The sequence below is a fragment of the Oncorhynchus gorbuscha genome, linkage group LG01 (assembly GCF_021184085.1).
Source record: "Oncorhynchus gorbuscha isolate QuinsamMale2020 ecotype Even-year linkage group LG01, OgorEven_v1.0, whole genome shotgun sequence".
Lineage (NCBI taxonomy): Eukaryota > Metazoa > Chordata > Actinopteri > Salmoniformes > Salmonidae > Oncorhynchus > Oncorhynchus gorbuscha.
This window is the reverse complement of record NC_060173.1, coordinates 34,301,569-34,314,196: the sequence shown is the minus strand read 5'-3', so window position 1 is coordinate 34,314,196 and position 12,628 is coordinate 34,301,569. Positions and strand designations below refer to the sequence as shown.

At 44.9% G+C, this 12,628-nt stretch overlaps 1 protein-coding gene across 1 annotated transcript in view; it reads right to left on the bottom strand.

Annotated features, from left to right (window-relative positions):
• alpk3a (alpha-kinase 3a) overlaps positions 1-12,628 on the bottom strand; it is a 26,532-nt gene extending 13,904 nt beyond the window's left edge. Inside the window, exons 1-5 of the mRNA XM_046351067.1 lie at positions 12,575-12,628; positions 11,936-12,215; positions 10,906-11,027; positions 8,305-8,422; positions 6,745-8,155 (exon numbers count right to left, since the gene is read on the bottom strand). Coding sequence (XP_046207023.1) covers positions 6,745-8,155; positions 8,305-8,422; positions 10,906-11,027; positions 11,936-12,075 — 1,791 coding nt within the window. The 5' untranslated portion in view covers positions 12,076-12,215; positions 12,575-12,628. The remainder of the gene's footprint in view (positions 1-6,744; positions 8,156-8,304; positions 8,423-10,905; positions 11,028-11,935; positions 12,216-12,574) is intronic.

Genomic DNA, 12,628 nt, shown 5'->3' with positions numbered 1-12,628 from the left:
GGTTACGAACCCGGGTCTCCGGAGTGAGAAACAGTCACTTAACCAACTGAGCCACGAATAGTCGGCAGAACCCAGAAGATGAGGCAGACACAGCAGTACTTGAGACGGTGTATTTAATGAAGTAAAAAGTGAAGTTCTTCAGGAAAACATGTAACTCCACAACATCAAAAGGAATCCTACAAGAACAAAGGTAATCCTCCAAGACAAAAAAGGTAAATCCACAAGGTGGAAGGTAAAGCACAAAAAGCCTCAAAAGATACTCAAAAAACAAACAAACAAGAACAAAAAACAGAATTCCACAAGAGAGTCCACCGGGATCAACAAGAGTTCTGAGAGTACTAGGGCTGGGTGCTAACATACAAACACAGAGCAAAGAACAGAGGAAAACAAAGGGTTTAAATACAATCAGGGGAAACGAGGCACAGGTGCAAATAATAATGGGGAACAAGGGAAATCAAAAGGTCAAAAGGCACAATGGGGGCATCTAGTGACCAAAAACCGGAACAACCCTGGCCAAATCCTGACAGAATCTCCCCCTAGGAACGGCTCCTGACGTTCCTACCAGCTCTCTCAGGGTGGAGGGCCCTGAACTGACGAATGAGGTCAGGGTCCAGTATGTCTTTGGCAGGAACCCAGGAGCGCTCCTCGGGACCGTAGCCTTCCCAGTCCACCAGATACTGCCAGGACCGCTGCACCCGGCGGGAATCCAGTATCCGATGGACGGTATAAGCCGGCTGGCCTCCAATGACACGAGGCGGAGGGGGAGGTCTGTCTGCCGGGACAAGGGGAGAAAAAACAACAGGTTTTAAGAAGGAAATGTGAAACGTGGGATTAATCTTAAGGGATCTGGGTAAGTGTAGGCGATAAGAAACTGGGTTAACTCTCCTGGCAACCTTAAAGGGACCGATGTATTTTGGGACAGCTTGTGAGACTCCACCCGTAGTGGTAAGTCTCTTGTGGAGAGCCAGACTCTCTGGCCGGGGCGCAGGGTAGGCCCGGGACGGCGACGTCTGTTGGCTTGTTGTTGGTACCTCTGTGAGGAACGCATAAGATTAAGACGGGTCTTCCTCCACATAAGCCGACAGCGTCTGACGAACTTCAAGGCTGAAGGCACTCTGACTTCTGCCTCCTGGTCCGGGAACAATGGAGGGGCATAGCCAAACTGACACTCGTGCGGGGACATACCAGTGGAGGAGGAGCGCAAGGTGTTGTGCGCGTATTCGGCCCAAACAATGAAGGACGACCATGTGGACGGGTTGTTACGAGTCATATATCGGAGGGTGGTTTCCAGCTCTTGATTCATCCTCTCTGTTTGGCCATTGGACTCCGGATGGTACCCTGAAGATAGACTGGCAGAAGCCCCCATGAGTTGGCAGAAGTCCTTCCAAAACCTAGAGGCGAATTGGGGACCTCTGTCAGAAACCATATCTTGAGGAATGCCGAAGACTCGGAACACATGATTAATTACCAACTCAGCTGTTTCCTTGGCAGAAGGTAACTTAGTCAGAGGTACGAACCTGGCCGCCTTTGAAAACCTGTCGATTATGACTAGGATAGTAGTATTGCCATGGAATGGAGGAAGGCCAGAAATAAAGTCCAACGAGATATGGGACCAGGGTCTGTGGGGAACAGGTAAAGGGTGAAGGAGTCCTTGCGGGCGGAGGTGAGAAGATTTGCCCTGGCAGCACACGGGGCAGGCATTGACGAAAGTGGCAACGTCTTCTCTTATGGTAGGCCACCAGAACTTACGCTGGATGAACTCCAAGGTGCGACCTACGCCCGGGTGACAGGTGAGGCGAGAGGAGTGCCCCCACAGAAGGACCTGAGTCCTCACTGCCTTGGGGACAAACAACCGATTGGCAGGACCTCCTTTCGGGTCCGGTTCAATAGCTTGAGCTCGTCTCACGGTATCCTCAACTTGCCACGAGATCGGAGCCACGATCTTAGCAGCAGGAAGGACAGGCATGTCCGTGTCATCTCGAATGGCAGGAGCGTAGACTCGGGACAGGGCATCCGGTTTGAGATTCTTCGACCCGGGCCGATAGGTGAGGATAAACTGGAATCGATTGAAGAAAAGAGACCATCTAGCTTGTCTAGAGTTCAACCGCGTCGCCTGCTGGATATACTCCAGATTTTTGTGGTCCGTAAGCACTTGAAACGGGTGAGAAGCCCCCTCGAGCCAGTGTCTCCATTCCTTCAATGCCATCTTAACCGCTAGGAGTTCACGATCCCCCACATCGTAGTTCCTCTCAGCCGGGGTAAGCCGGTGTGAGAAGAAATCGCACGGATGAAGCTTCTTGTCTTCACCCCTCTGAGACAGGACAGCTCCAACAGCAACCTCTGAGGCGTCTACCTCCACCACAAACGGTTCATCCGTAGTCGATAGTATCAGGATGGGAGCAGAGAGGACGCGCTGCTTGAGTCCTTGGAAGGCTGTCTCAGCTTCTCTTCCCCACAAAAACCTTGCATTGCCACCCTTGGTTAAAGCTGAGAGAGGGGCTGCCACCAAGCTGAAGTTCTTGATGAACTTGCGGTAAAAGTTAGTGAAGCCCAGGAAACACTGAACTTCCTTAACGGATTTGGGGGTGGGCCAATCCGCTACCGCCCCTACCTTCCTGGGGTCCATTTGGACTCGACCGGGTTCCACTACAAATCCCAGGAATTGTACTCAAGATGAATGGAATTCACATTTTTCCGGCTTCACGTACAGATGGCTGTCTAGGAGGCGTTTGAGTACTTGTCTGACATGCTTAGTGTGTTCTTGAAGAGAGCTCGAAAAGATGAGGATGTCATCCAAGTAAACGAACACAAATATGTTAAGCATATCCCTAAGCACATCGTTTATGAGCGCTTGGAACACCGCTGGGGCGTTGGTCAGGCCGAAGGGCATCACCAAGTATTCATAGTGACCAGTAGGCGTGTTGAAAGCGGTCTTCCACTCGTCACCAGGTCTGATCCGCACAAGATGGTATGCGTTCCGCAGGTCAAGCTTAGTGAAAACAACTGCTTCCTGGAGCAGCTCGAAGGCTGTGGCCATAAGGGGTAGCGGGTAACGGTTACGGACGGTTATGGCATTGAGTCCCCGGTAGTCGATGAAAGGACGTAATCCACCGTCTTTCTTGGCCACAAAGAAAAACCCTGCTCCCACCGGGGAGGTGGATGGACGCATGAGGCCTGCTTCCAGAGCGTCCTTGATGTAGGTATCCATAGCAGCTCGTTCGGGTGGAGATAGGGAAAAGATCCGACCCCTGGGAGGGCAAGTGCCCGGAAACAGTTCGATGGGGCAATCATAAGGTCTATGGGGTGGTAGCATGGTGGCCCTCTGTTTGCTAAATACCAGTTTGAGGTCATGGTAACACTCGGGAACTCGGGTCAGGTCGATGGATTCTAAAGACTCGGGAGTAGAACTCGGGGAATTCGGGAAAATACAAGTAGCTTGGCACGTAGGACCCCACTGCTTGATAGTGCCCACAGACCAGTCGATGTGAGGGTTATGGCTGTGAAGCCAGGGGTATCCAAGGACGAGAGGGAACTCGGAACAGGAGATCAAATGAAAGTTCATCAATTCCTGGTGTTGTGAAACTGAAAGTCGCAAGGAGGTAGTGACATGTCCAGATCCCAAAGGGCTTCCATCCAATGTAGTAACCCTCATGGGGTCACTTAGAGGTTCAGAGGGAACGCCATTCTCCTTCGCCCAGACACCATCCATGAAGTTACCTGTGGCTCCAGAGTCTACCAAGGCTTGAAGGTGAAGCTTGTGGTTGTCCCAGGAAAGGGTGACTGGAATGAGCAGACAGGAGTTGGACGGATGGGAGGAGGTTATGTTTCCCGTTACAGTTCCCCCCCGGTCTGTACAGGACAGAGCGTTTCCCTGGAGCCCGGGACACGTGGAACGGAAATGGCCTGGTTTGCCGCAATATAGACAGCGTCGCTCCCCTCATCCGCCGGCCTCTCTGAGCCTGGGAGATGCGTCCAATCTGCATGGGTTCCGGTGGAGCCAGAGAGGATAAAGGTGGGGACTCGGAGCTGGGACTGATAGGGGCTAGAGGTCTACGGTTGAGTTCTCTCTCTCAGACGCTGGTCAATGCGTGAGGCCAACTTGATCAGGGACTCGAGAAGGTAAAGCACAAAAAGCCTCAAAAGATACTCAAAAAACAAACAAACAAGAACAAAAAACAGAATTCCACAAGAGAGTCCACCGGGATCAACAAGAGTTCTGAGAGTACTAGGGCTGGGTGCTAACATACAAACACAGAGCAAAGAACAGAGGAAAACAAAGGGTTTAAATACAATCAGGGGAAACGAGGCACAGGTGCAAATAATAATGGGGAACAAGGGAAATCAAAAGGTCAAAAGGCACAATGGGGGCATCTAGTGACCAAAAACCGGAACAACCCTGGCCAAATCCTGACAATTTGATGATACAAAGATGCAATAAATTCAAGCATTCTTATACTTTGTTCTGTTTCATGCGGTTCTATTTTGTAGTAATGTATTTGAAGGGAGACCATTGTGTTATGATAATTGAGGTGTTTACCTGTCAAGCAGGTTAAAGTATCCTGAGAAGGGACCGGTTGTGTTGAAATTGGGGATTTCCCCAGTCCTTTAACAGGTGTGTTATTTACACAATGAGCTAGTGAGCTGAATGAATGAGCGCCTGTCTGTTGGCAAGGGACCATAAACTGATCCCAGCTCAAGTGACTCATGCTCAAAGTAATTTACTGTTGCCCAGCACATGCTCAGGAAATTCAGTTGTCTTTGGGGAAATAGTGACAACACCTACGTGACTTTAACTTAAAAGTCATAAATTATATTCGTGTCAACATATTTCCTGTTTTGAAAAACTGAACCTAATAAAAGTAACAATGCCTGAGGCAAAAGCAATTTCCATCTTAATTCAAACAAATGTTTCAGACAATTTAAAAATTATATTTTAATGCGATCTTCTTTTTCCTGGATTACAGGTTTGTTTGAAGAGCACTATGTAGTTTACACTGAATAATAACATTTATCATTTTGAGGAACCTATGTCAGTCCTATCTACAACTTCCCCTGACTTTTTTCTTAGGTCATTTTTTTTCTTAAGTCATTAATGATAAATCACTTTCATGTGCTCCTGACAGAAACAAGCCACGTGAAGTTCTATGACAACATGTTTGAACAGGAGAGCCCATAAAATAGAAGTTGTGGTTAATGGAGAGGAACTGGTGTCACGTTCAATCTAAAGATGGAGCTCTGGCAAGAATTAGGCCTCTTTATTTCACTGAAGTTTCACTCTTGTGCGCAAGCACAAGTTCTGACGAATGTTATAAGTTCCTCCAACTGATTTGCTCCAACATCTAACATTAACTCGCCACAACAGAAAAGGGGAGTTGCAGTTCCACATTATGGAGAAACCTGTTAACAAAACCACTGCTTGCCAGGTGTAAGTGTGTGTTAAGAGTGGAGAGCAGCTCCCCTTACTGCACATGCTCTTCTAATCCAATACAAACACACTGGACAGAAGACTTGGAGGTTAATGAAATTAGCACCATAGGGGACTAATAGAATCTGTGTCATCATGTGTCACTGGCATTGAGCGAGATGTGGATTCTAGTTGCATTACTGACACAATCTTTCAGCATTTCAACTAGAAGGGAAGTAAATCCATGAAATAAAAGCATATCTGTTTGCCAGTGAAGTTAATCCATGATGAGCCATACTGTTACATAGTCTACAGTATAACATGGAACTGAACAGTGCCAGTAAATCATGTGGGCAGGATTACAATCAAACAACCATTACATCATCCAGCAGAGCTCATTGTTGAAATGTAATCCTATTTCATGATCACAACATAATGGTAGGCTTATCTTATTGTCTTCAGTACATGCAAACGAAAGCTAATACAACCCTGAGAGTTTGACAGGGAGATAGAAGCACCAGTGCCCAGTCACTCTACGTTTGGAGAGGCTTCCTCCATTACAGAAGAGACAGAGTTTTATGTGCCCAATGTGTCCAATGTGAAGAGGTCCTACTCTCATGCCAGGGCCTGCCTCAGAGACCACAAGACCCTGGTACCCTGTGTCTACACGCTCAGCTATCTTTGGCATGTCGGTCCAATTTTGACAAGTGGATTACCATTAAAGCCCAGTGGGAAAGAGTGCACAGAGAATTACAACATTTGTTTCATAAGTGCAATTTAAAGTTTTTGTAAAGACACATTTTTTCATAACCTCATCCAATCTCTATGAGAATTATTTGTATTAGTCAAGAGCAGACTGCCCCAACAGTCTCATTCTTTTATACAAGTTGACATGTTCATGTCGGCAAGTTCCTTGTTTCCCTCCCTACATTGTGCGAGGTGTAGCTCTCGAGTGATACTAATGCACTGAAACTTACACTCTCAACAGTCTAGATGGTGTAACAGAGCCTGGATGACTGCTGCGGATAGTTTCCTAAATGGGCTAGTGTGTTCTGTCTGCTCCAGAGCGTAGGTGGTGCCTACAAACACAGAACAACTAACAAACCCATAGTCTCTGATACCATTCATCTGCATCCACCATGTTCTCCGTAGTCTGGACTCTGGACATTATCTGTCTATTTGCTGTGGCTTAATCATTTGTACAGTTTTGGCTGTTGGCCTGGTGTGGTTAGATTCAAGTCTTGTTGCACAAATGTACACTCTATAAATAACCCGGCCTACTGCAGTGTGAGACTGAGACTGAGCGGTCAAGATGATCTCAGAAGCAACAAGGTACTTACCTCACTGAGGGCTGGAGGGCCAGATGAGGGCACTGTCTCTGTACTGCTGCTGATCATCACCTCCGGACATACCTCCTTCTGCTCAACATGCTCCAGTGAATCAGGCACACTCTCTGGTGCTCTTCTGGGAGCTGGCGGGGGTTCTTCTGAGTGTGAAACAGTAAATCCATGCTTGTGTTCAGCTGGGTTCAACCTCTCAAATGACGCTAGCTGCTTGTGTGGTACGTTAGTTTTTGGTGCTACTACCGCCATGGGCACTGTCTCCTCTGTGGGGGGTTTATACACCTCTGGGTGACCATCTGGCTCCTGTGGATGGGGAGGGCTAGGGTACGGCTGTGTTGGGGCAACTGGATGACCTCTGTCCTTCTCCTGACCTTTCACATGATGATCAGAAGAAGCATAATCCTTCTTACTCTTACCAAAGAAAAAGTATTTGACTGAGTGGAGCACATTGGAAAGTGTTTCCTGAATGTGGTGGTAATCTTGAGGATCTCCCTCCTTATGGACATGCGTCTTAGCCTCCATTCTGACCTCTGAGGCAGTGTTGTTATGTCCTGTTGTCCTTTGCAACTGCTCTGCCTCTCTTGCTCTCTCAATTGACATTTTCTCTCTTTCCTGTTCTTCTCCAAGCATCCTCTCTCTCTCCGCCCTTCCTCTTTCTGCCCTCTCTCTCCCCTTCTCCTCTCTTTCTTTCTGTTTTTCTGCATTTGTTTTAGGATCTGTAGTAGTAGTATCCATTGCCTCCATTGCCACAGTTTCCTCCACTCGTGCAGGGATCTTCTTTTCTTCAGCAGTCTGTGAATGAAGGGTCTCTGACAGAAATTGAGCCAAACTTATTCCTCCATCATATGCATTTTCACTGGTGCCTGGTCCTGTATGACTACTGTTACTGCTAACAACCCCAGAATCTATACCATTTGAGATCTTCATCTTTTTTTTGGCAAACATTTCTGTGGTTGGGGGCTTGGTGGTGACAATCTCCACATTGTCAAAGTCATTGTTGGGAGTCTTGCTCCCATTCTCTGTAGTCGTCACTGGGGCCGGTTCACTGACTTCAGCACTGGCCCCATTAGGTTCTACAGCCACTGCCCCCTGGCTGACTGTGTTCTCCTCCCCATTCGGTGGTGAAGAGAGGGCACTTGGGGTCCGGCGCTTCCTCTGAGGGGCGATCGGGCTGTTCTGTAGAGGCTTCTGTTCCTGAGGATCCTTCTGGACATTCTCATTTCCCCTTCTCCTGCTCTCTTCCAACTCCCTCTTCTTGTTCTCCGCCTTCTCTTTCAGCTTGCCAAAGAACCTCTGGTGGATCTTGAACTCGCTCATGGTGCCCACCTCCAGAACCCCAGAGCAGGAGACAATGCCTTTGCTGTTCCTGGCTGAAGCCTGATAGATGGCTGCATCATCCACTGTGCAGCTGGAAAGAGAGAGACTCATTTTGGGAACAGTGCAGGCACCATTGAGCACAAGAATACACATCTTCTAAACCCAAATTGTAATTGTTGAATTTCGTGACATTTATTATCTGGTGTAAATTGTGTATGGTATTCTCATTGCCTTACATACTTGTAAATTTGGAGTGTGTGTGTTTTTCCATTGCGGCCAATTTCATATTTTGGAAGACCGCAGTATCGGTCCAACTCCATGTCGTCTCTGTACCACGTCAGTTCTGGGGCTGGGTTTCCTGTGGACATCACATGGAGATGGTAAGTTGAAGTCGGAAGTTTACATACACCTAAGCCAAATACATTTAAACTCAGTTTTTCACAATTCCTGACATTTAATCCTAGTAAAAATTCCCTGTCTTAGGTCAGTTAGGATCACCACTTTATTTTAAGAATGTGAAATATCAGAATAATAGTAGAGAGAATTATATATTTCAGCTTTTATTTCTTTCATCACATTCCCAGTGGGTCAGAAGTTTACATACTCTCAATTAGTATTTGGTAGCATTGCCTTTAAAGTGTTTAACTTTAAACGTTTCGGGTAGCCTTACGCAAGCTTCCCACAATAAGTTGAGTGAATTTTGGCCCAACTGCAACTGAGTCAGGTTTGTAGGCCTCCTTGCTCGCATCCTTGCTTGCCCACTAATTTTCTATAGGTTTGAGGTCAGGGCTTTGTGATGGCCACTCCAATACCTTGACTTTGTTGTCCTTAAGCCATTTTACCACCATTTTTGAAGTTTTCTTGGGGTCATTGTCCATTTGAAAGGCCCATTTGAGACCAAGCTTCAACTTCCTGACTAATGTCTTGAGATGTTGCTTCAATATATCCACATCATTTTCCTCCCTCGTGATGCCATCTATTTGTGAAGTGCACCAGTCCCTCCTGCAGCAAAGCACCCCGAAACATAACAATGGTCATTATGGCCAAACAGTTCTATTTTTGTTTCATCAGACCAGAGGATACTTCTCCAAAAAGTATGATCTTTGTCCCCATGTGCAGTTGCAAACCGTAGTCTGGCTTTTTGATGGCGGTTTTGTAGCAGTGGTTTCTTCCTTGCTGAGGGGACTTTCAGGTTATGTCGATATAGGACTCGTTTTACTGTGGATACAGATACCTTTGTACCTCTTTCCTCCAGCATCTTCACAAGGTCCTTTGCTGTTGTTCTGGGATTGATTTGCACTTTTCACACCAAAGTACGTTAATCTCTAGGAGACAGAGCGAATCTCCTTCCTGAGAGGTATGACGGCTGCGTGGTTCCATACATGCGTACTATTGTTTGTACAGATGTACGTGGTACCTTCAGGCGCTTGGAAATTGCTCCCAAGGATGAACCAGACTTGTGGAGGTCTACAATTTATTTTCTGTGGTCTTGGCTGACTTCTTTTTATTTTCCCTTGATGTCAAGCAAAGAGACACTGAGTTTGAAGGTAGGCCATGAAATACAACCACAGATACACCTCCAATTGACTGAAATTAAATAAATTAGTCTCAGAAGCTTCAAAAGCCATGACATCATTTTCAGAAGCTGTTTAAAGGCACAGTCAACTTAGTGTATGTAAACTTCTGACCCACTGGAATTATGATACAGTGAGTTATAAGTGAAATAATCTGTCTGTAAACAATTGTTGGAAAAATTACTTGTGTCATGTGTAACAGTATAGCTTCCGTCCCTCTCCTCGCCTCGAACCAGGGACCCTCTGCACACATCAGCCACAGTCACTCACAAAGCATCGTTACCCATCGCGTCTCAAAAGCCGCGGCCCTTGCAGAGCAAGGGTGAAACACTATTAGCGCACACCCGCTAACTAGCTAGCCATTTCACATCGTCCACACATGCACAAAGTAGATGTCCTAACCGACTTGCCAAAACTATAGTTTGTTATCAAGACATTTGTGGAGTGGTTGAAAAACAAGTTTTAATGACTCCAAACTAAGTGTATGTAAACTTCCAACTTCGACTGTACATCACAGACATACAGTGTAAAATAATAACCTGGTTAAAAACTTTAAAAAACGATTTTTCATTAGATATAGTTGCATGTTTATCTCTCATTAAGATTATGCCCGTATGATCATTATTTTAATTTCCAGGTTACCATTGAAGTATGAACACTGTAGCCATTCGCTGTTTTTTTTCAAGCATCTTATGAATTAATTAATCAGCAATAAAACAAAAGGAACAGAAAGCTTTGAAAGGAAATTGTATCAAGAACAAAGGCCTGTTTCAGACTGCTGCGTCATGGCAGTGTTCAAGGCCACAAGTTCTGCTGCTGTGGTTGAGAAGGGGCCAACTCAGATGCCGGGGGGAAGGAAATAGCAAAACCTGCTTAGATTTTTAATCCTATTTATGTCTTGCCTCCCTGCGCCAACATTATGCCATTGCTAATTTAGTCTCAGCTGCCTTTACTTTTTTAACAGTGTTATTTTATTTTCGCATTAATGAATAAGCTATAGAAGAAAACATAAGAATAAGCAGTCATAAGCATTTTAAAGTAACTTTTCTTTTTTCATTGTCTTCAATTGACGTTTATATATGCATTACCCTTCTCAATTTATGTTAGCATCGCTGTTCAGAAGTAGGTTTGTTTCTCTGCTTTGATTTCAAACCACAGAATGACTAATACCATCGCCTACTCATAACTATCTAAAGCACTCAAACACACATACGCAAATGCAAGTAATTAGGTCAACTCTGATGGAGGCTGTTTAGTGTAGACCTACCTGTAACCACACATGTCAACTTCACATTACAGTTCTCTGACACGGCCTTGGATTTTAAGGTGGTCTCAAATACAGGCTGGGTGTCCTCAGTCAGCTGAGCCATCACACCGAACAATGTACTCCTGGAGACAAAAAATGGTGCTTTAGCTTGTGTGTCTGTTCTTCAGGGCATGTGCTGAAGTACTTTCCAATGAGAAAGCCAATATTTCAAGGATCTTTTAGCCAACCATTATTCATTCTTCACTTCCCACTGGGCACATAGTGGTTGAATCAATGTTGTTTTCACGTCATTTTTACTAAATTACGCTGAAACAATGTGGAATAGATGTCGAATAGACATCATTGCACAGTGTGTTGTTTATTCCAGGGAGGGGAAGAAGGCAGTTCATGATCATTACTGATTGTGAAGGAAGATTGAGATTGCTCTCTCAAATATTTTACATTTCTTAGCAGTTGAGAAAGTGACATGGAAACAGTGCCTATAACATTGTTGAAAATATACATATAACTTTGTATGAATTAAATTGTATATCAACGTTGATGTCCAATAACATCAAAGAAGTCAATTTAACATATTCACTTACAGCATTGTTAAAAACATGTGTAGATTTGCTCTTTCAACCTTGGGTGTAACCGGGAAGGTTGGTTAAAATGTTAGAAAGAATGCATTACCTCGATGACCTGATTTGAGAATACATAGAGGAATTCATAGAGGAGGCAAATAAAGGCATCGCATCAGTCATATTGGTAGTTTTATGTCTTAGATTATTTTACATGGGACTCATTTGTATTTATAAAGTAGGCTACAAATGAAGAATACTTACCGGTATTCTAAGAGCTGTGCTTTTCTTTAGAATACTAAAATACTGTTGCATGGTTATTACTTGCCATGTAACATTTGCATTTTGGACTAGAAAAGGCTCCACAGATATGTTGAGATGGCCAAAGTATCTAATGAATGTGTGTGGTGGACAGAGTCACACTGAAATGCCTAGAGTCGTAATGAAACAAGGAAGAAGAGGTCATCTACCTGTTTCCGGGCCTGACATTGGAGAGGTAGTTGCAGCTCTCCAAGCGGCCATTCGAAGAGCTGACCTCCTCCTCATTGTGGCTGCCGCCGGACCTCCCATTGCCAGAGTAAGAACGGGTCATTGGTCTTCTGGAAGTCATTGTCCACTCAACAGATATTCCCAAAAATATAAAGGAAAAGTGTCTACTACAGAAGACTGGTCCTTGAGTAAAAAATGCTCAGCTTGGCATGGATCAAAGCCCCAGTTTCAAGTTGCAGTGTCTTACCGATGTAAGAGTTGCTGGAAAAGAAAGGAGAAAACAGCTGTGAATACTGTAAAAATGTGATCTAGATTAGTCTTTGGGAAACCTTTCAACAACTCAAATAGATCCTTGAATAAAAAATAACATGTATGCACCTTTCTCAAGCAATGTAACAATTATTGAACTAAAATATAATTCAGACAGTGGGTAACTGCTTTCCTTTGACCAAGTTAAGCAGTTGCAATGGAGAATGTTATAAATAGGAACTGCTATCAGGCTCTACAAAGGTTTTTAGGAGTCAAACATAATCCTTAGATATTATTTTACAATTCAGAGGTGAACATTGAACTCAAAGACTTCTTGGTTGAAAGAAAAGTGTATAATATTGTGAACTTACCATTTATAGGCTTTTCAGTGTCCTTTGGAGCCTGATTCCCAGCAGCAAAACTCT